This window comes from Hetaerina americana, unplaced genomic scaffold, assembly GCF_022747635.1.
Source record: "Hetaerina americana unplaced genomic scaffold, ioHetAmer1.1.p SCAF_14, whole genome shotgun sequence".
In the NCBI taxonomy this organism is placed as follows: Eukaryota; Metazoa; Arthropoda; class Insecta; order Odonata; family Calopterygidae; genus Hetaerina; species Hetaerina americana.
This window is the reverse complement of record NW_027286514.1, coordinates 12,407,527-12,430,068: the sequence shown is the minus strand read 5'-3', so window position 1 is coordinate 12,430,068 and position 22,542 is coordinate 12,407,527. Positions and strand designations below refer to the sequence as shown.

The following is a 22,542-nucleotide window of genomic DNA, read 5'->3' as shown; positions in this document are numbered from 1 at the left end:
AACCACAATCCTCCATCAAAAGCCAGTAAATAGCTATTTTTAGAGGTAGATGAAAGATTAGGTCAATACATACCTTTTTGAAGAAGGTTGAATATCACTAACGTAACTATTCAAATTATTATGTGAATATTCTTTTCAATGGTTCTGTATTTTCTTGTTCAAGAGTATAAATATGGGTTTATACACTGACATATCAGTTTTTGGTACATTAGACATTTATGTACCTAACACTGACATATCAGTGTTAGATACATAAATAGATTAACTATCATGTTTTTGTACAATTAAAGCTCTTTTAACTTCAAATGTCCACTTTGAGTGTCTTGTTCTAATTTTCTTTATAAAATGAACAATGGTTGCTTCATATATTTCATTATTTTACCTAAGGATTAACTTTGTCTACAGAAGAGAGCATTTAAGTAATTTAAAAATAATTCTACAGCAAAGCAACTACCTGGCAAAAGTTTTGGAATGGCAGAAAGATAACTACAGTATAGAAAACCAATGATAAAGCACTTTCATCAACAGAAAATAGCTGTTTTAACATTAGCATGGGCCCAATGTGCCACTCAATTGAAATCTAAATGAGGTACTCTTAGTTGATGTAACTTTCAAATCTGGATAACCCACAGGAAGCTCATATTTATTTTTTCTAGTTGTTGCTAGAACTGCCAAGTGCTTGGATAGCAATTGGCAGACCATTGAAACTATTAAAAGAAAATACCTTTGAAGAAATTAAATTTGATGTTCTGCCAAAGTTTTTTGAGTTTCTCAGTCATATCTCTCACATATCTGGTGAGCAGCATCTACCACAGCTTTCTCTTTACTTCCTTTTATTAACTTCTATTGTTACCTTGGACTTATGCTTGTATTTCCTTTCATCTGCCATGCATAAGAAATACGTATGTATTTATCAACTATTAACTTCTAAGTGGACAGTGTCCATAGAATGTCAGTCAACTGATCATCACCAAGTGCAAGTACATCTTATAAATTTTCATTTCAAGTTTCAAAACTTTTTCCAGTAAGCTGTAACCGATCTTCCTTGGAGCTCATTCTGCTTAATGACGGGTAGTCAAAGAGAAGAATTATCAGTATCACCTGCAATCTATCCCTACTCATAATACTGAAAGTTGAATGGCCATCCAGTTTGCTCCAAAGCCATGAAAATGTTTTTATTTTTGCATTTGTGAACTCTATCAATATCAGCAACCCCAGAATTGATTTTAGTTCATTGATATTAATTAATATTCATCTGCTATTTAGGTCCTTAATATTCACCTATTTTTGCATTATTTCAATAATAATGACATAGGAGACAAGTAAGCCAAACAGAATCCAGACTTACAACTCAATGAGAACAACTTGGTTTTGATGCAAAATATTATGCCCAAGCTTTGTACCTCTTTACTGAACTATGGGAACTATTTCCTCTAATTTCTATCCTCGTCATTCTGAGGAAGACGCTAGAAAGCCACTCATAATATTTTCTGGCCAATTAGAAAAGGGCATTGACTAATTGACTAAGGAAGGTCTCAAAAATAGCTTTATTGGATATCATCAGCTTTGACCAGGAGGAAAGTAATGTGATGATAATTGAAATAATGATAGACATAAGGATTAACCCAGTACATATCACGTTTGCCTAATTTGCATGACAAAGCAATGACTTGAATAAGGGGGGAGAATTTAGGGGAAAAAATTTTTTCTTTAAATTTTATTACTCAGTGTAAGTAGTAGCAATTGGCATACTTTAGAATAAAGAGAATATAATGAATAATACATTTCAGATGCATCGCTAAGAAACCGAGTGGCACGGCCACTCCTGCTGATGAGCAGAGTCCTGCTGCTAAAGAAATTATCAATGAACGAATGGCTTGTCTATCAGTGAGAGAGCCACCTCAGAATAAAACTAAATATGGGTATATGCACTACATTTTTCAGGGTAAATGTCACTCATATGAAACTACTATGATAATTGAATGTAAAACATTTTGATATACAGCCATTTAAAATACGACATACTATAAATTGACAAAGCTACTAAAATTAGACATAGACAAACAAAATGAGAAACAAATACCATGAAAAATACACATATTCCACTAAAACTAGAGCTGTATACGCGATTATCTTTATCCAAATAATATTTTCATAAAGGAAAACATAACATGAATATAAGTAATATTGGGCAAAATGTAGAGCTAGGTCCTGCAATGTAACTTTGTGAACGATGGAACTTTTTTCAAAAGACAGAAAAGTATAAACAAATACTTTGGTACTTTGTTGATATTTTAACGACAACAGATAGATACGAGAATCCATGTAGTTCCATTAATTTTCATGGAAATATGCTAAATAAATTGGCCCCTTAATGTGATAGATGGTCAGAATTGGCCCTAGTCCATAGTCTTAAGGTTCCAAAGCCTTAACAACCTTTAAGATTTCTTTCCATCATTTTAACTTAACCCTTGCTAACCATGAAAATGCACACATAAAATAACATTTTTAGTGCATTCCGATGTGGCAGTAATTTTGGTTCGACCCCAACACATTAAAACCAATTGCTGAAGTGATGCATTTTACGAAAATAACATAACACTGTATCCTATCATTATTAAAGTATTCACTCCAATGAAATATTTCAGAACATTTTTGCGATTGAAAATGGTGATAATAATAGCAGATATGAAAGTTTCTAACACATCCAGCCTAAATATAGCAAGCATAACTACAATGAAGCACGAACAGGAGATGAACGACAACAACGCAGAACTCACCCATAGAATCACTGCCTTTTGCTACAATAAAGAAAAGATAAGGAATGATACATTCAAAAATACAATTTATTTTACCATAATTGAACAATGAACACCCTCATGGTTAAGAATGAGCAAGGACTTGTTAAAGTATTAAAACAGAATCAACATGAAACGGACCGACTTTTAAAAATATCTTAAATTGGTAAAACTAAAATCCCGCTTAAAGACAATTGGTTCATTTAATATGGATTTCCTCCGAATACGTTACAAGTTAAAATTATCACTAAAACTGGTTAACATATTTTAGACAACGGCATACTTCGGAACTAGTATCAACCGTGCACCAACGAAAAATATATTAAATTGAGTAAACAAAGAGTGATTGTTACTGCCCGATTACAACGCCGACGCACATCATTAAAAACTACCCCGGTATGTAATAAACTACTGATGAGTTAGGTGGGATATATTATCACTTACTTTTGACTTGTTTCTTAATTGCTTTTGTTGGATCCAACCAGTGCTGAAATAAATTAAATTTGTTTAAGATAAGTTAATGAATATTTCTGTTTCATATTTAACTAAACCGAAAATATAGTCATTATTAATAATACCTGGACGTTGTTGGCATCGGTATACTGCAGCCCAAAATAGTCTTTTTCGATGAGATCCAGTGAATAAAATACCTGTTCGTATAAATCATTTCCGACGGCCTTTTTCTGTAACACACAGGAAGGTAGTTTAAAACGTACACATGTACAGCTGAGCTTGTTGGCGAAAAAGCCGTACGTGATACATAAAACTATGACGGAATCATCTTAATACTCACAGACAGGTCAACTGATAAATCTGTACCATCCAAAAGAATGACTTTGCACTGGATAAGGTGTTTATTAGGAATCAGTCGCTGGGCGCCAGCTTTAGTTTGGCTTGACTTCTGGGGGTCCCGTCCTTTCCTACGACTAAGAAAGCGCAACATCGTGATAATATCCGAGGCTTTCTATTTAAACTCTTGTCCCCACAAATCATAACGCCCTATGGAGCTCGGATAGTTTTATTGTCTCAACATGTACACTATAAGCACTTAAAAATTAAATAATAGAATTCACATCTTCACAGCACACACAACAAAAACATGGATGTTGGCCAGCAAGATGAAAAATACAATGCGCATACCGTTGCGCATTACGTCACTTGACCCTTTGAATTTGGACACCGTTTCAAAATGAAGGAAATGTTCAGAATATAGATGAAAAATTCTAATGATTGTCAACAGTCACTCATTGCACAACCGAACCTTCCAGAGAAGTAGAATTTTCATTGATTTTTAAATAGAAAATTTTTGTTGCTAGAACGTCGTGCACGCTCAAACCTTGGGATAAGTGCATAATTATGTTTTAAGGAGAAGCGGGGATTCAAATACGGAGGTGGCTGATGATAGTTTTCTTCTTCGCAATCACCATTCGAAACATTGATAATACTATCAGTTTTTGTTCAATATTGATATATTTGAAATCCTTAAGATATGAGTAATTTGATTTTTAACTATCGAAAGATCTCACACCCTTGTCTCTAATATTATTCTAAAATGTAAAAGATGCACATTTTATTATACCCAAATCAAAAGGGTAGTTATGAATGATTACGCGTAAAATACTTTGAAAAATATTTTTGTACTAAATTTTATTTTCGTTGGTAGTACGTCACTTACAGAACATACTAACGAAAAACAAAATTATCAATATTTAATACACTGGACAAATAAACGCTGGACTAAAGACGACCGTGGCGCTATGTACCTACTTGAAAATAAGGAAACCCAATATTTCAGAAAATGTCTTAACTTTTCATAAACATTTCGCACAAAAATGATAGGCTAGAAAGTGGAAATACAGAGGGCCATACACTTCGTCATGTTTTTTTCGAACTCGAGAGTCCAATCTCAGGAATTAGAGGTAATTCCTGTTCGCTCTACATGCAGGTCGTCGGGCTCTTACCTAATAGGAAGCTCTACACTTGAAATCACAGCTGTCCCTAAGGTAAGCGCCGCGACTCCTGGTACCTGCGTTCCCAATGAATTAAGCGCTTTCTGCCATTTGAAGTCTATCAAAAGTATTTTTTCATAGAGTCAAAGGTCGACATGACTGTAATTTGAAGGGAAATGAGGGGAGAACTTTCGCTCCGTTGTGATAAAAGGCAGAGAAAAGTGCTGGATTGGTGAAGTGGTTTTATACTGACTTCCATTGCGGCAGGTCCGAGTTCGAATTCTTAGGATGGTCGATATAGAATGTCGTACCGATGCCTAGGATGGCATGTGGCAAGCTCATAACGCGGTACTCCGACTATCGAATAGGATATTAAAATGAGATTCCGAAATGTTGACATTGAAGGTCAGGGTGATACGGTGAGGAAGTGTTCTATCCTGTTTTCCAGATTATCCATTTATCTTTTCATACCTAATATCATACAGTGTAGGGTTATATGGCATTGGTTTTTAGGGTACCATCAATCGAACTATAGAGGAAGAATCCGTCGAAGGGGTTATCGGTATCAATTTTTGGACGTAAGATTATTGTTGCTGTGATCGTGAATCAAAGAAAATGAAGACAAAGTAAAACTTGAATTTGTTTTTTCTCTTTAATTTGGCCTTTTTGTACGATATATCGAAGTAGTGTGGGACTTACATTATTTTATCGCTGTCATTCGTAAAATAGCCTGTTTGAGACCTTTGCTATATGCCTGGACTGTTGAGTTTTCGATTTTCGATATCTCATTCAAGATTGCTTAGCGATTGTGCAACTCTATATGGCCATTATTCACTAATGAGGCAGGTTTTCATCAATATTTCGTACAATTCTAGAATTAAAATTTTCCTATAAGACTTCCGAAGACTAAATTATACTTGAGAAGCAATGACTTTCGGACGATAGCTTATGATTTTTTTAAGTTTGAAAATTTTTGGACCGAATTTTATCTTGAATCACCTTCCCTTAAACATTATTCATATTTTCCTCGCACATTTTCCATTTCGCCGCAATATGTAAATTTTCGTTCTTCAGGACGCTCGAGGTGGGATGGTGAATCGTTTGATTCCGTCGATCGATTTGGTGACTAGTCTGTCTACCATAATTAGCTCACTTTTTCCCACTTACATCATTTGAAGGGATTGGAAGGAGGTGATGGTCCTGAAGAGACACAAACTAGCCAAATTTTGAAATGTAATGAAATAAGTGACTTTGTAATTCCACACACTTTATTTAAAAACACGACCAGGTTTCGACGTTGAACGTCATCATCAGGTGACCTCAAATCAACCTGATGATGACGTTCAACGTCGAAACCTGGTCGTGTTTTTAAATAAAGTGTGTGGAATTACAAAGTCAATTATTTCATTACATTTCAATATGTTATGCAAATTCCACAAAGTTACGCCTGAGACAACAAATTTTAGCCAAATTTTATCGCATTATCCACCCATAGCCACCGGAAATGGACCACAAGTTCAAGATCTATTAACCGATTATGAATCCTCAAAACTTTACGAAACCGAGAAAAATACCCTCCCATTTGCTTATAGAACGCTAAATATCAAAATTCAAACCATCCCATCGTGGTGATTTATGGCGCCAATATGATCTCATATTGGCGCCATAAAATAAAGTATTTCGTAACAACACCTTCGTTTACTTTGCTTCAACTTTGAACGCACGACTCGTTAAATCATTATCAGTAAGCTTTTATAGTCTTAAAAAAATGGGAAGAATTCCGTTTTCCCTAACCTCGGAGCAAGCGCGGAAATCTTTATAATTAAATTATCCTCGACCCCGCTGATCCGAAAACGGCTTACACCCACGAAGCTTTTCTTCCCCGCTGGACTCTTGCGTTGGAATCAAAAATTGTTATAGGCAAAACTTGAAAAATAACTTGCGGACTTTCACAAGTACCTGATCGACAGGGGGATAGCTATCAGTAAATTTAGTTCCTCTGGGTGCAACTGGGTAGGTACATTTCATATTTACTGAATATTTTTTCCTGTGGTAATCGCTAATAATTTTAATATCTTAAAGGTTAGCTTTGATAAAACCAGGAAATAGCTGTTCTAATGTGAAGGAGATAGTAATTTAATGGGTATTTTAGATGTCATTATGTTTTAATGTAAAGGAAACTCTGTATTTTAGTTTTCATGTAAATCTTCAATGAATTTTAACGGCAGTAGTCACGAGATGAAGAGGACGGGCGATTTCGCTATCCGTTACTATCGAAAACAGACGAATGAATCAGCGACAGAATGCCCAAGGGATGCACGTTGAGGATCACTCGGTTAGATTTTTTACTCTTTAACTAACAGGATGTGCTGCCTGCCAACTGCCAGAGCACGCAGATAACAGTTTCAGCACGAAGCGAGGTCTGACAGCAGCACGTGGTTTCCATCAAACCATATCACCGAGAACCCTCGAGTGTTCTCTGTTTTGCTCCATTAACAATGCACCAGGACATCAGACACACTAAATGCATGCACATGTACAATATGCGTCACGAAGTGTGCATGGTTTTGCTGGAATTTATTAACTGGCCTGTGACTGTACGGGGTTTATACTTATAATAAATTTTTCCCCCATCCAAGGAGTTTCCATATTTTCCTCTAGTTCCAACGGAACAATGCTTTATTTTGCTTAGCAGCAAGAACGTTGAATAAAATTTAGACAGCATAAAATGGTTTTGGAAAGCAATAGTTCGAATGGGCTTGATACGGAGAGGTGAAAACCGGTTTGCGACAAGTATATAATATGGAAAAGAAAAGTATTCTGACTAAATCATTTTAACAATTGATAGCCAGAAAAGTAACATCCGTCATTTACCATTCCCGCGTGAAAATGCTCTGCGAAAGTAATTCTCTAAAATGGAAATAACTTTCACGAAACAAATGTATAACGCACGTACGGTAAATACTTTTTGAGCCGCATGGCATATAATACACGTCCGTATGATTCATAAGATTCAACCCGTTACGGAGGTTGGAGAAACATTAATGTGTTGAAAATTACCGTTGGTTGCCATCTCTTCCTGGGCATTATTACGTCTGATCTCCCACATAGATAGAATAGTGGCTACGTAACATGCACAACTTTTTCCCAGGAGATTTCCCCCTCGGCCCGCGAGGGCAAAGACATTTTCCTCCCGGTCTCGGGTCTCGTGTGGCGTGTACACAACAGACCAGTTTTCTTTTGCTTTTCATCGCCTTTAAAGCTGACGAGTTAAAAAAATATGGAAAAAACGTGGAAATTATCCATTGTCTTTCTCATGTGCATTACTCACTTTCCCTTAGCTTTTAGTGACTTTTACCAAATACCAGTTTAGCAGCATATCTGGTATAATCATTACATAATAATAACATCGCGCATTCATCATCAGGTGTTAATCGGACGTTTTGCGAAGACCGGGTTGTGAATATGTATATATATATATATATATATATATATATATATATATATATATATATATATATATATATATATATATATCGATGATAAAGGAGCACTCACGAGAGCAATATATCATTTGGACGGCACAATAGAACATACAAATATAAATAGAGAACATGTAAAAGGCCACTCTCATTTTAAAAGGAGAAGAAAGCCACAGAGAAATACACACACACTCATATATATATATATATATATATATATATATATATATATATATATAGCTCTCTTGAGGAAGGCCTCTGAGAGGGCCGAAAGCTCGAACAATTTACCGTGTGAGTGTTCTTTTAAATGTGTCCATTCTTCTCTATTTGTGTTATATTGTGTCAGCCCATTATATATATATATATATATATATATATATATATATATATATATATATGTGTGTGTGTGTGTGTGTGTGGAAATGGATACAAAGTCGTTTTTACATAATATTTCTAATTTCCACCAAGTGACAGCGAAGTGTTGCGGTGAAAATATTTTTTATATCGTGGAATTCAGAATATATAGTTTACCGGGGTGTATGCCTAAACATTTATATTCCTGCCATCTCCGCGTGGGTGTGAGGGTTGATGACCGATGGATCTCATTAGCGGTTGAGTTTTACGAGCCCATTTCTCCTCTCGACAGATGGATCGAGGGTATTGTCGATCAGCAATTTCGGAAGACCTTAAAGGACGGGTTTAATCTCCTAGAGGGAGTAAAGCACGACCGATTATTTTAGAGGCTAACCCTTTTGAGCCCCACCCGTAAGAAGATCAGTGTTTAGTTAGAAGGATCGAATCATATGACAACTGGCCACAACAAAAAATGAAATCATATTCATCTCTTATTTTCGGAGCTATTATTCATCTGAGCTACCTCTCCACCTTCGGAAAGGTGGTGTATATGGAGCTATAAAATTATTCTCTGTGTCATTAGGAAAGATGGGATATCTCTCTGGTTTGATATGACAATTGGGAAACTAAAGTAAGGCAATGATTTTGCCCGCTCACAATTGGGACAGATCAATTGAAATAAGCACTAATCTCAGAACGCCAAAACTATTGCTCCCTTATATTTCGTTGGTGTGATAAGTCAGTGCAACCAAAGGCTTCCCAAACGTTTGTATTCACGCCTGCGTTAATTGTAAAATATTTTTATATGCTTTTCTAAGGTGAAGGTTTAGGAAAGCAAACTAATTGAAAGAAATAAATAAATGACAATGGTTGTCTTTCCAACGCATATGCGATTTTTTTGGAAATACGCTTTTAGTACAGGGTACGACAGCATAACGATGTTCATAGTATTAATCATTAAAATTAGGAAATTATTCTGCCTCATCCACTACAGGGTGCTATGCAATTCATTCAGTATGTAATTCATTAATAACTAAGTTAAAAATATTAAGTGAAGTAAAAAAATTAACCATAGAAAACACTCCGTATTAGTCAAGAGCGAGCAATTTGGAACATTAAAGTTAATAATAAAAAAATAATGTTTTAGCCATTCAATTTCCCTTCTAAATTTTTTGACGTCACCCTTCGCTGGCTCACACGAAACGGCGGATTGGGGCAATTTGGAAAGTCAGGCTGTAACCTTTTCTTGCACACTTTTGCTATTATGGCAAGTAGTCGACTCGAAATTACGAGATTAACGTAGGTCGAAAAGGATTTCCTACTAAGTACGATTGAGGGAAGTTCTTATATACATAAGGGGAAATAGGCTTCATTTCTCCTTTGATTTGAAATTGTCTTGGCATTCACTGAGAATATTCCCGACCTTTCCAACGAGTGTTCCAATCCATACTTTGTACATGTTTTCAGAGTTAGGATTCTTAACATTTGGAAGGTCAATAATGTAATTACAGTTCCACGAATGGAAAAATGACCAAATTAATTAAAGGCGTATCAATCCATTCTTAGAAATTTCACCGCGAACGGAAATGTTGTTAAACTCAGAATAATTCTGAAAGACAACTCATAATAGTATGTCATTTATTTTTATATACAATGCTTTAAAATATATTTTTAAGTGATACATTTTTGCAAGGAACGCCTATTTATATATTCTTTTCTTAAGATTGCCAAGAACTAGGTTCTGCAGTATAACTAAAGCATAACGTAATTCATTTATCCCCTTAGAACCATTGTGGATTCAGCTCCCATCCAGAACATAAGCTAACCAAAACAGTAATTGATTACTGCAAAACTTATAAAGGAAAAATAAATATGGGCGTTTTTTTGGATATATGTACAGGGCTAAGCAGGCGACAAATAATTTTACCATCGGCAATTACAGCCAATGCAGCGGTCAATCTTCGCACTTATTCTTTAAGTCAATAGCATAATTCTCCTCCTTATTTTCTTCGAATCTTCTCTGATGCAATTGAAGCGTCTGCAGCGTATTCTACCCGAGGCCGGAGAATAAACACTTGTTTATATACGAGCATATTACATGTGGTGGTCACGACCATATTTTAGCGTTATCGATCAAACTTCGTAGGACTGAGGGAGCACTATCCTAAACCCCACAGACTCAATATGGAGAACATGGACAGCGGCGGGGTAGTTGGGGATAGCGGAGCAGATGGTTTATTTTGGTTCGGCACCAACGCCCTCCGCTTGATTCCAGGGCGTCCAAACGCATTCAAGTTTCAATGGCGTTGCAGCCCAGGTAGACACTCACACAACTGCTCTCTAAGCCGCTCGCTCTTCAACAACGCCAATAAAAAAAATACCTTGCGATTTCACTTTGCCCCCACAGATATAAGGGAGGTCACCCTCCCACTCACTCGCGACCACGCCTATTGTGGCGGGGTGAGCCAAAAAGGCTGGAGCACGAAAGCTGCTCACCGCAATGTTGGATGTTATTGGGACAAATCATTTGCCTAGCGGAGAATCCACGGGGGAGGAGAGGGGATCGTCGAATTGTTCGTCAAAAGTTTTCAAAATCCTTAAAATTCCGTTTCGTTTAACAAAAACCACTGCCATTGGCATTGAAATGACCTGCTAATAAACTATTAACTTAAATATTTCACGTTTATTTCTCTCTCAATATAATTTTCAAGTGCCAACCCATTAATTAAAAATGTCCAATGCATCGAAAATTTCTGTTGCTTAAATTTTAGAAAGAGCATAATTTAGATTGGTATGTAAAACTCATTGAGCATATTATAACTTGGTGTTAGTGCAGAATAAAATACATTATTTATTTATTTTTTAAGTATTTACAAAAATCAAGTTTATTTTTAAAATTACGAGAACATTTATTAGTAACTAAGATCATTTGGAACAATAATCACACACACATACACATGGAAAAACATACCGATGGCTCCTCACGATAATACTCTCATATTCCGCCCCCGACTGGGCAAAATGACCTCAAAAGTTGACTGAGGGGGGTAGGGGCGGGAGAGGAGAAGCCCACGTGGTGCCCTGCTTTGAGTTCATACGGAGACGGAGCATGCAAACGGCCGAGATGCAGCCGCCCTGCGGTTTTTCATTGACAATGGCTGAGAGTTGAGCACTCTACTGCCGACCGAAGGAGGGTCCCGAGATCGACCGAACCGGGTTGAATCCTGTTGAGGGGGGAGCTGCTCCCCCCTCAACAGGATTCAACCTGCTCATATGACTGATCCCTTACGCCCCGACGTCGAATATGACACAATTGCCCCGAACTCCCGGGAAAGACGTTCGCTGTCCGCGGCAATGGACGACGTCGGATAAGGGGGAGATTAAGGCCCACTTGCCGCCCAAATACGAATGCACTAAAATACCGAAATACAATAATAATCAAAAGAAATAAGATTACTCTTTTCGCTCTCTTTGACATTCATTGATATTCCTTTGTGAGTTCGAACGACGCAGCCAAGTTTAGGTGGGGAGAAAATTAATTTAAAGAAAAAAACTGTAATAAATATTGGTTACGCCACGAAGCAGGGTGTGAAATTCATTAAAAACGAGTGGATTTACATTATATGGAACCGAAGATCGCCTTAAGTATTACAAATCGGTTATTGAGTGAAATTTACGGTAGCTTTTGCATCGTGCCCAGACTTCTATTTTTATTTCCGATCGATAGACTCAGTACATATTACCGGAAATTATGATATTGACCTAGAAAGGTGGCCAAATGAGTGAGAAATGATTCACTACTTCGATTTTTAAGCGCTTGTCACATGATGATACGTAAAATATCCATCGCTCGCTAGAATATCGCTCTGCTGTGACGCTTTGATACGATACTCGCGTTCACTTTGTCGCACATTTTGCCCACGTCTTGTGGGGTAATAGGTGAAAACAACACAGTTGTTGTCGCTATTCGTACTTAAAATCATTAGATTTAACAGGAATTCTTGACTTTGACTTTGGTTGGAGAAACGGGGCCACGAGAGACGTAAATACGTTGCCTCCGTCGTTTCCAAGTTGAGAGTGACGCCATAGAATTTTATGACGGCGTCATGCTATCCCTCAAATGAGAGAGAGAGCTTGGGAAGACCCTCGATGCTAAACTTTCCTAGGATTTCGAAGGCCCTACGGGTGGAAGGGGAAAACGACCGGGAAGAAGGACCTGGGAATTCGAGAACACCAGGAAAAATCTGGAGCGGCGTCACTCTCAACTTAGCGCGAATGGGGTAATGGGGTATAATACAATACGATCCTTAGTCAAATTATTACGCTGCCATTATGCAGACAACGTTAAAATACATTAGCCCCCATGGATGTGCCAATGCAATGGTTATTCACTGGGAGCATCTGAAAAATGCGAAAAAGTTGGCTAATTTCAGCAGTTTTCATCTCTCCTTCTCCGTCCACCTCTTGGATTCTATGTCATGCATTACCACCGGGACCAACGCCCTTCAAGGCTCTCTCCAGCTCAGTGTGGATCCATCCCATGCAAAAACCGACGCTCGGAAACTGTGGCAATGAAGAGGCAATGATAGATTTCGCTAATTTAGCTACAGCGTTTTGGCAAATCTCGGAGAGTGGCGGAACCGTACATTGCTGATCAACAAAAAATTTTATTTCGGCAATTGGTTTCACAACAGAACAACACTTGAGTGTCATCATACTCCTTCGTTCCGCGTTTGAACTGAACGTGTGCCCCCGGAGGTCTACTGCCTAGAGCGTCTGGCTAATGTACCTAGGATCTCCAGGTTCGAATCCCGGACGGTGCGCAAGAAAAACTCCATTTGAAATGCCAGAAGTGAGATTTTATAATCAATAGAATTTCGTGGGCAACCGAATGGTGGTTTGGGAAAAGGATTTGCTACCCTCCCCCCTTTGCCCCCGAATGTGTGAATTTCATAAGTTTTAGTTGGGGGTGACTTCACTCATCAAAACCAACCAGCGAGTAGATTACTCTTGGTGGTGGTGGCTGACCAACATGCAGACTAGACTGTTTTGTCCATGAGAATATCATAGCATTTATGGATAGCTCGTGGTATCTCGCAATATTACTCAAATGAAGTTCTGAAATTCGAACAGGAATCCCAACTTATTATAAATTTCGGTTTTCTTGTGGGCGTCGTCTCCAGTGTGAACGCTTTTCTAATCGGGAGGTATCGAGGGTATCTGGGAAGTCGGACAAGGTTAAGTGGGGGTGGGGGCCAAAGGTGATCCTATAATTTAGGAGTCCCTTTATGAACGACCGAACCTGTCCCTTGACGTCGCCTACAGTTTTCTTTTCTAAAATTTGACATTACAGCCAATCCATTAATTCTCCCACCGGAAGGAGCAAGGAAATTACTTAAGGAAAAGATAATGGCACATATGACGTGCTTATCTTGCAAAATTCTTCATCTTTCCTCCTGTTACCACACTTGATCTCAAGTCCCCTCTCCCCTCCTCCGAACTACACTTTTCCTAAGTTCCTTCATGGTTTTGACGTCACCCCTTCGCCATGGAATCTGATGGCACTTGCAGAAAAATCCAGGGTGCGTGGATTTCCGGACATCAGAGGGAAATCAGTTGCTGTCACCTCAGTGGAAAACCATTGACGCGGCTGGGAGAGAGTGACTAAGAGTCCATCACTTATTCTCTGAATGCAAAGACAGTTCCATGAATAGGCTGCCAGGTCTTACGCAAGCGGAGAGTTCTCTCTCTCCTCAAACTAAGGTAAATCGTTGCTCCTTTTCCGCCCTTCGTATCCCCGCAACTAAAGCACTTGCTTGGTGATGGCCCCTATAATCTTTGACCGTGGTGAATGGTATGAGACCCACCGAAATGCACATTTTTCATGAGAGTAGAAAGCAGGTCTGTACTGATGGCATAGAACAGATTTATCAATTTTAGAATTCCTGATAGAATATTTATTCTATTTTATGTAGTTTATCTTCTTAAAACATGGACAATGAATGAAAAATGCTGTGTTTTTAAATCCATTTTAACCCCAGAGAACGCAGCGGAGTTTCGGTTTAGGGAATAGTTTTTTTTATCATGTCATTAAACGGGGTCCAAAAACGAAATAATTTCGAGGAAAGATAACTTTTAGAAATTAATTCAGGAAGAAAAAATCAATCTCACTACAAAGTATTTCCTGCTCCCATGGATTAAGGCCAGAAACCTTTTCAGTTTTTAATGGTGCGGATTTACACCAAGGCGTGCCAATCTAAGTAGGTCGCGTTTTCTCACTCGTTCCATTTCTCTGATTCTCCGGTTTGTTTACCCTCGTAAAAATGGACGCTCGCACTAGCTTCGTGCAAAAGCATTTCGAGCACCTTATTGTCGTCGTCCGATGCCCCGGCTCCACCACGCTGACGAGGTCGTGACGTCAGTCGAGGTGGGTTCACCTCGAAGGACCAAACGCCGATCCGCACTCGATCCTTCCCAGCGACGACGCTTTCCTTATGGTTTTCCCCAGACATTGGCAGCTCGGCTGAGAAGGCGGGGAGACTCATTACAATCGCGGGAACGTTACCTCCCTCCTCCCCCGCCTCTCCGCCCCCTTTCTTATCCCACCCACAACTCCCTCAATCGGCACCAATGACCTTTTGATTTTTCACGCGCTTCTAAAACAATGCACACTCTCCCGGCGTACTTTCTCATGATGCACTATAGGTAGAAACACTCAGAAAAAAGTCACACACACACACACACACAAATAAGAGGTTTGGTCGGAGATAGATGTTTTCGGCCTCGCAGATTTTGCAGCAAAAAGACCGCGGCTGAGGTTCAATAAAATCCGACTCTCTCCTGATGGTAGTGCGAATTAACATCGCGCGTGCATTCGGGAGGCCGTTGGGTTGGGTTGGAAGGGAAAGGGAGGATGGGGGGGGGGAGCGGGAGATGAAGTATGAGAGGAAGTGGTGTCCATGTGAGAAAACATCCGACCGATCTGGAACAAATTCAATCGCGAGTCATTGATGCAAGCCGACAACGTTATCCTCCATCTTACTCTTGCCTCGCGCGCCTTCCTGATGCCATATAACTGAGAAAACGTTTCAGATTTTTTTCAACAGCGCCCTGTCTCGTTTTATTGATCACGGCTCACGAGTGAGAAATTATACGGGGACGCCCGGTTACTCTTTGGTGTCGTCGTTATTTAGAAACTTAATTTGCCGTTCCGATACACGGTTTCGCTGGCCTCTTGTTGATATACAGGAATCACAATACATCATTAATTACATATTATTAAAGTTTTGTGATAAGAGTCACCCTACTAGTTGACTATTGGTTTGAAAGATGTTTTTACATTTTGTGATTTTTCTTAAATTTAAAGTTATCGTCACTGATTACTGATTTTTCATACGCAAGGATTGATAAAATCAGGGAATTATCAACGATTAAGCGGTATTTATTGCAGGTTACATCTGGCTTATATGATCCAATTATTTAGTTTGCAAGATGACTTCAATAATTTCGCTTCATTGACCAATGAGTATCAGTGACCTTGATTACACATTTTACCAGTAGTAATCAGGAAGAAGGCCGGTCCGATCGGCTTGAGGTAGAGAATACACGGTATTAATCCCACGAGGGAGTGTGAAATTCATGAATGTTCTGTGCTGCTTTGCGTTTCCCAGTGAGATGATACCCAGGGAATAGCGCACATTGTCTGAAACTGAGGGCGTCTGTGGTCATCACCCTGATTTCTTTTTATTGAAAGAACTGCGGGAGATGCCGCGACAGTAATTTTAACGAAGTCATCCTATAATACTCGTACGCATTAAAAGGCAGCAATTTCAAAGTTTAAAAATCATTCGCCTTGACCGAGATCCGAATATATCCGAGGATTCGAAAATTTCAGTGTAAGAGGACGCCTCGGTAGCTTAACTGGTTAAAGCATTCGGCCGGGCCTCCTTTTATCATTCGCTTTCAATCAAATGATTATGCGAATGAAATCTCTGGTAAACACAGTTTGTTTTGCCTTTTTAGCAATGCATTGGCGCCCTTAGGTCGTCATAAGTGATCAATTTTATTAAGTATGTACGAATATCAGCCCCATCCCCAGTTGATATCATACAATACACATATGTGAGTGGCAATATCACTTTCAATACTCTTATGTTCCATTTACAGGAATTTTTTGGCGATTTTATGACGAGAATAATGGAAATAGAATAATAAAATTAGAAATCCTGTCCGAATAATAGGACACTCAATGCGCGAAATGCACGCGCTCAAACATATGAGGATATTTTTGAAAGGTGGAAAAGTCTGGATAGTAAATAAAACTCACCAGGCCGATCTTAAATCTGCGTCTTGGTGTTGATAAGGGCAATCTTAATGGACTTGTTCGTTAAAAGCCGTTCCCTGTCGGCTTTCCTTTCTTGTTAGGTTAAGATTCCATATTTTATCCCCAGTTGTAAGTTACTCCTTCTCCCAAACCACAATTCCACTTCAGCCATAAATATCTCTTTACAATACCATGCGTTTCTTATGTACAAAGACCGGCTAACGTGAGATTTCACTCACCGGAACGGTGTGTACTTGCCCGTTTGGGCAGTCAATGAACATTCCGGCGGCGGGCACGTCTAGGGCGTCTGGTTACTCTAAGTCTTCCTCAAGAAGGGCAGAGCTACACAACGCAAAGGACAAAGCCATGATACGCCGCCCTTGATATACTTTCTTTCCTATCTCCCACGGGCTGTGCACCGCAGTAGTCCATAATCCCCAAAGATCTGTCAAGGGTTCAGGAATACCCCAAGATAAGGATCAAAGGGAAAAACTCTTGGTTAATCGTAGAATGAACTTCACCGCTCTTCATAACTAAGGTTGGCTGATCGTTAGCCTGTGGGCAGAAAAGGATGGATGTGACAAAACCAATGCGAGAGCCAGGCCTTAAAATTTTTGCTGCGTTGCGCTGACCCAACGGCAGTATTTACGACCCCACTATATTGAAAAACGTTTGCTATGCCATATCTTACCATAGAAAGACATTTCGTCGTAGCAGTAAACATACGAGAACTTCAATAAAGAATGATAGGCTCGACTATATTTAGTTATAGCCCAAATATGCTAGTCCTTCTCAAAGTAGTCTTCATAGAAGAGGAGTCTTTGTAGACGCGATGGAAGTCATTCTGTCATATGTCCTTCATAACCGCCTCAGCAGCTTTCACCACTGCTTCTGATGGAAAAATGATTTCCACTAATTTTTCTTTATACCTGGGGACAGAAAATATCCAAATCCAGCCAAGACATGGGTCTTGAATGTAGGAAGGATGAGACATACTCGTAGGCCGTGTACTTGCCTGGTGTTGCCCGTCGCTTTGAAATGGAGCCGTTGCAATTAATATGGCCCTGGAAATTTTTCAGTAAATCCCAATAGCATGCTTCGGTTACAGATGTGTGAACTGGTATGATAATATACTAACACACCAATAACTTAATATCAAAAAATGATACGACCATAACTTTCCCAGCACTTTGGATGTCTTTGGTGTTGGTTATGCCATTCATTTCCACATAGAGCAATGCTGTTTGCTCTCAGGATCCAAATGATACTGCCAAGTTTCATCTGCAGTGATAACTTTCGACAGAAGCTCCCTATTTACCTGTAACATCAACTGCGAGCAAACCTTCACGCGTAAGTTCAGTTGTTAGCGTATGAACAGTCTCTAAACCCATCGCGCAATAACACATCTCAAGTACAATTTTTTTTGTTACCAACGAATTGGTGGGACCCGATGAAATACTCAACATTTCTGAAAATGCTCTTGATATCATTCTCCTCTAGCAATGGCAGCACGATGTTGATGTTTACTTCCGTAAGAGCAGTGAATGGAGCTACATCTCCACCTGAAATTTATTGTCTCCCCTCTTTAAGCATGTGAACATATTCTGTCTGTGCTATAGGGAAGAAGAGACTCTCAAAAAGCCTCACGTAGTATTATTCGCAGGCGAAAGCAAATATTTCAATGTATTACATTGCTCGTCGCGTGTTGCCTACGGCTGCGGCTATCGCGATATTTGAGTCAAACCAATGAAAGTTGTATCACACATACATTACACATTATGCAAATAATTGAACATAAAATTCAAATATTGCACAATTTATTATGCAAATAAAATATTTTTGATCACATTTTTATTGTAAATCTCTCGTCCTTAAACTTTCTATTTGTGTGCCACAAATCAAGAGAGTAAAGATTTTATCGTCACTATTTACGGAACGTTCCTCGTATGCAACGAATTATGCACTCCCAGGAAGCAGCAGGCGTTGCACGAAGGAAAGGGGAAATTTTCTAATACATAAAATGCATGCTTCGTAACTTAAAATAATAAGCGGAAAATTGTTAGCACGTGACATAGTTACACATTTAAAATGTGCATTATTGAAACACGTTATCTCCACCAGAATGCTATAAAGGTTAAAGTTGAGTTATTAATAAGGGTGAGAATTAATAAGGTACAATTAAGAGAAGAGTATCCTAATGGTTAAAGCGTTAGGCCACTGACCAGGGAGTTTAAATCTCAGTTGGTGCCTTTGGATAACCCCACATTAAATCTAAGCGGCGCGATACTCTTAAATAACAGAACTTCGTGACAAACGGCAGGGAAACTCAAGGGAAAGAACGGTATATTCAATCTAGAACTGTCTAGCCCTGAATACGTGAACTGTGCACACTTCGTCGGGCTTAGTTAGGGATAAGCATCAAAACCAATTTTTGGGTTGAAAAACAAGAGGTTTTGAAATCGAAAGTTAGTATGGAGGTAATGCTTCATGCCACGTCAGTATGTACGAGGTATTTTAGCATGCGAGCAGTTCTGGGGTTAAACAAGGACGAGACGCTGATAGATTTCATATCTGCGCGAGGATGGGGCGTGTTCCACGAAATACGCTCCACGTGTTTGCACGCTGCGAGGTTATGTTTGAATAGTCTATCGCTTCGGCTAATGGGCTCTGCTACACGACGACTGAACCTTATCGAAGGCCGGCGCCATTATCATTATCAGCATAAAGCAGGTAGCTTCGGACGCCCAAGGCTTCGACCAGCCTGCCTCCGTGCTACCCTTGAAAAAGGACGACTTGATTTATCAAAGAAGAACCTATTTTGGTATGACATTGGTGTGAATGAAGTTTTCACTTGGTCAAGTCCAGGATGTCGATGATTTCGACATCAATAAAATATAAAAAATTGGTCATAAGGAACATCAAAGGTCACCTTTCCTCTCCTGCCAATGGCGAAGGGCACGAAAGCCAAAGCCATAAACAAATGTGACTTAAAAGCTTTGCATGCGTATACTCTCAAATATTCATATATTAAGTTATTCACTATTCCTAATAAATCAGGAGTCATCTTTCGAGCTCCTTAAATTTAGGCTAAATCAGTAACCTAGTAATTAAATTATTAATATTGGGAAAAATATACATTTTCATCAAAAGGTGGTGCACATAAGATATCGCAATGTACACACAGCGTCGACGACCTACTTACATATTTTTATCGAGTAAAATACAATATAATTAACTTTTGAAATAATCTTCGAAACATAGTACGTTTGCGGGCGCCTAATTATGATCACAACAAATTAAGACCTTGTTTGCTTGATGTAATTACAATGAGTTTCGTTGCGGACACAGAAGTGTTTTTTAGTCCCAGGATTTACACTTAAGGGTGCAATGGGCTAAATTGGAGTTAATAATGACAAAACGGCGACGCTTAACAAAGGCGTTCCTGTGACGATGAGAAAACATAAATGGGGCACAAGTGATCACTCCCGCAGCGTGGGAAGGTGAGATCAACGTCTTCCGCAAGTCGGCCGACCCGATTGCTCAGCGGCCCTCACGAGCGGTGAACTTCTGCATTCATTAAAGCTTTTGAAACGCCGACTTCAATTAGGCGATGCGAAGTCCGTTAGGTCATAACGATCGGGCAGAGGTGGCCAGGAGTTGGCGGCCTATCTTGCATGGCTGAGGAGCCCACAAGTACATACCAGATGGAACGAAGGGCGCCGTATACATACACATTCTATCGCCAGAGGTTTAAACCAATCGCGGAGTCTAGATTGATAAAGTAGGTGCGATAGTGAAAAAAATATTTTTTTTCTTCCTAAAACACGTTTCCCTAGGAATCGAAAAGATAAAAATCGATTATCGTGATCGCGTATGGTGTTATTGTGTTTTGCGCCCCAAGTGAGGCGCATAAAATTATTTTGTTTTGCAATATTTTTGCTTTGAAAATACCTCAGAAGACCTGAGTAGTTACATTTAAAATGTTGTTTCGTTTAACATATTTCCAAAACAAACGGGGATTTGAAAATTATCGCAATGATACAATTACTGCAATTATCGCATTAGATTGTTTAACTAGTGATATAGACCTCGTACCAACGATGGTCAGATAAAACCGAAAACCAACGGTGTAGAAACTAATATGAATACTAATTAATTATTCACATAAGTTATATCTCAGCTGTTATAGGTCAGCAGTAAATCGATACGATGTTTTAAGCAATGTTTTTAACTGGACCCAAAAAATTATTCATAAATCTTATAGCCTCTGAAAAATGATAATAATAAACACTATCAGCATTAGTCTGCTGGCCAGAGGTAGGTTTTAGATGGACTCCATCGGACTACTAGACAGTGCCATGGTTTATTAGGGGCCAAGCACGGTAACATTTTCAAGGTACGCTCCACGTCATACCAAACACGAGAATTCTTTAATACAAGAAACTTATAAAGTTTAACTTATTTTCAAACACTCTTCACGCCGTCCAAATTCCTAGAACTTTGCCTAATTCTATCTCGCTTACTCAACATTCTCCATTGTATCAGTCTTCAACATCCCTTCGTATTTCAATATCTCCTGCATACTCTCTCACTACCTTCGAATTTCTCCCAACAATCTTCTCTCATCCCCTACCCTTCCTTCATTTGTTTGCATTTCTTCGTTTCTGTCTCTTTTAGCCCATTTTGTTTCCTCCATTCCTCTCCACACCCAATTCTTGGAAGCTTCCAACATACGCTTATCAATTTCCTCAACGACATAGTTCCGGGATCACACATATATGTGAAATTGAGAGATGAGCTAAAAGACTTCATCCCGAAATTACAGATATAAGAAAGAACGCAAAGCTGGTGGAGAACACTGTTTGAAAGTTCATTGTGAAAACTATTCGATCAGATTTATATTTTTCCACTAGTTATCTTAATGTGCCAATAGCCTGGAGGCGTTAGAGCACAGAAAAAACTCATTTGCATTGAAATATACTAATATTGGTAAAGTATCTAAACCCAGTCTTTACATTCATTGGCATGTTTACTGGGGAAAACAGGCGAAGAACTCGCCCGATGTAAGGCTAGGGCCGAGTTACGGCCTTCACTGGCATTAGTTATGAGCTTAGAGACAATAAAGTTATTGTTCACCATTAACTAATTCAGATAAACTCGATAAATATCGCAATTCGTCGCTAAAATTTAACCATTAAATAACAATAATTTGAAGGTCCTTATCTAAAAAGACGTGGGTCGCGGTAGTCCAAGGGGTAGAGCGTTGGGCTGCTGGGTTCGATTGGCCCGGGTTCGATTCCCGGGCTAAGTACTCTGGGGAGCTGCAGCTCCACCCAAGCTATGTGATTTTTCGCGTACCACATCCTCCTGAAAAACCATAGCGGCACAGGGAAAGGAACTGGCCCCCCTACCCTGATGTGTGAATTTCACACGCTGTAGGGCTTAGTACAGGGTGAATTCTACCATCACCTACCAACCCGACCTTCGGGTTGATAACTGTGTTTGTGGTTTATCTGAAAAGACAATGGAAGCGGTCCGCGAACATTTCTACAATTAATTTTCCAAGGCTTTGTCAAATTAGTGACAGGAACGCCAGGGGAAAGAATGTATTTAAAAAAATGTTATATGATTCAACT

General features: G+C 39.0%; 1 protein-coding gene across 8 annotated transcripts in view; it reads right to left on the bottom strand.

Annotated features, from left to right (window-relative positions):
• Positions 1-3,902, bottom strand: part of yrt (erythrocyte membrane protein band 4.1-like yurt) — a 36,974-nt gene extending 33,072 nt beyond the window's left edge. For 7 of the 8 annotated variants that reach the window (XM_071583517.1, XM_071583523.1, XM_071583518.1 and 4 more), the window contains exons 1-4: positions 3,592-3,902; positions 3,377-3,481; positions 3,243-3,285; positions 2,781-2,801 (exon numbers count right to left, since the gene is read on the bottom strand). In XM_071583517.1, the coding sequence (XP_071439618.1) occupies positions 2,781-2,801; positions 3,243-3,285; positions 3,377-3,481; positions 3,592-3,741 (319 nt within the window). In that variant the 5' untranslated portion in view covers positions 3,742-3,902. The remainder of the gene's footprint in view (positions 1-2,780; positions 2,802-3,242; positions 3,286-3,376; positions 3,482-3,591) is intronic. The other variant, XM_071583521.1, reaches the window with a different exon arrangement.
• Positions 3,903-22,542: the final 18,640 nt, after the last annotated feature.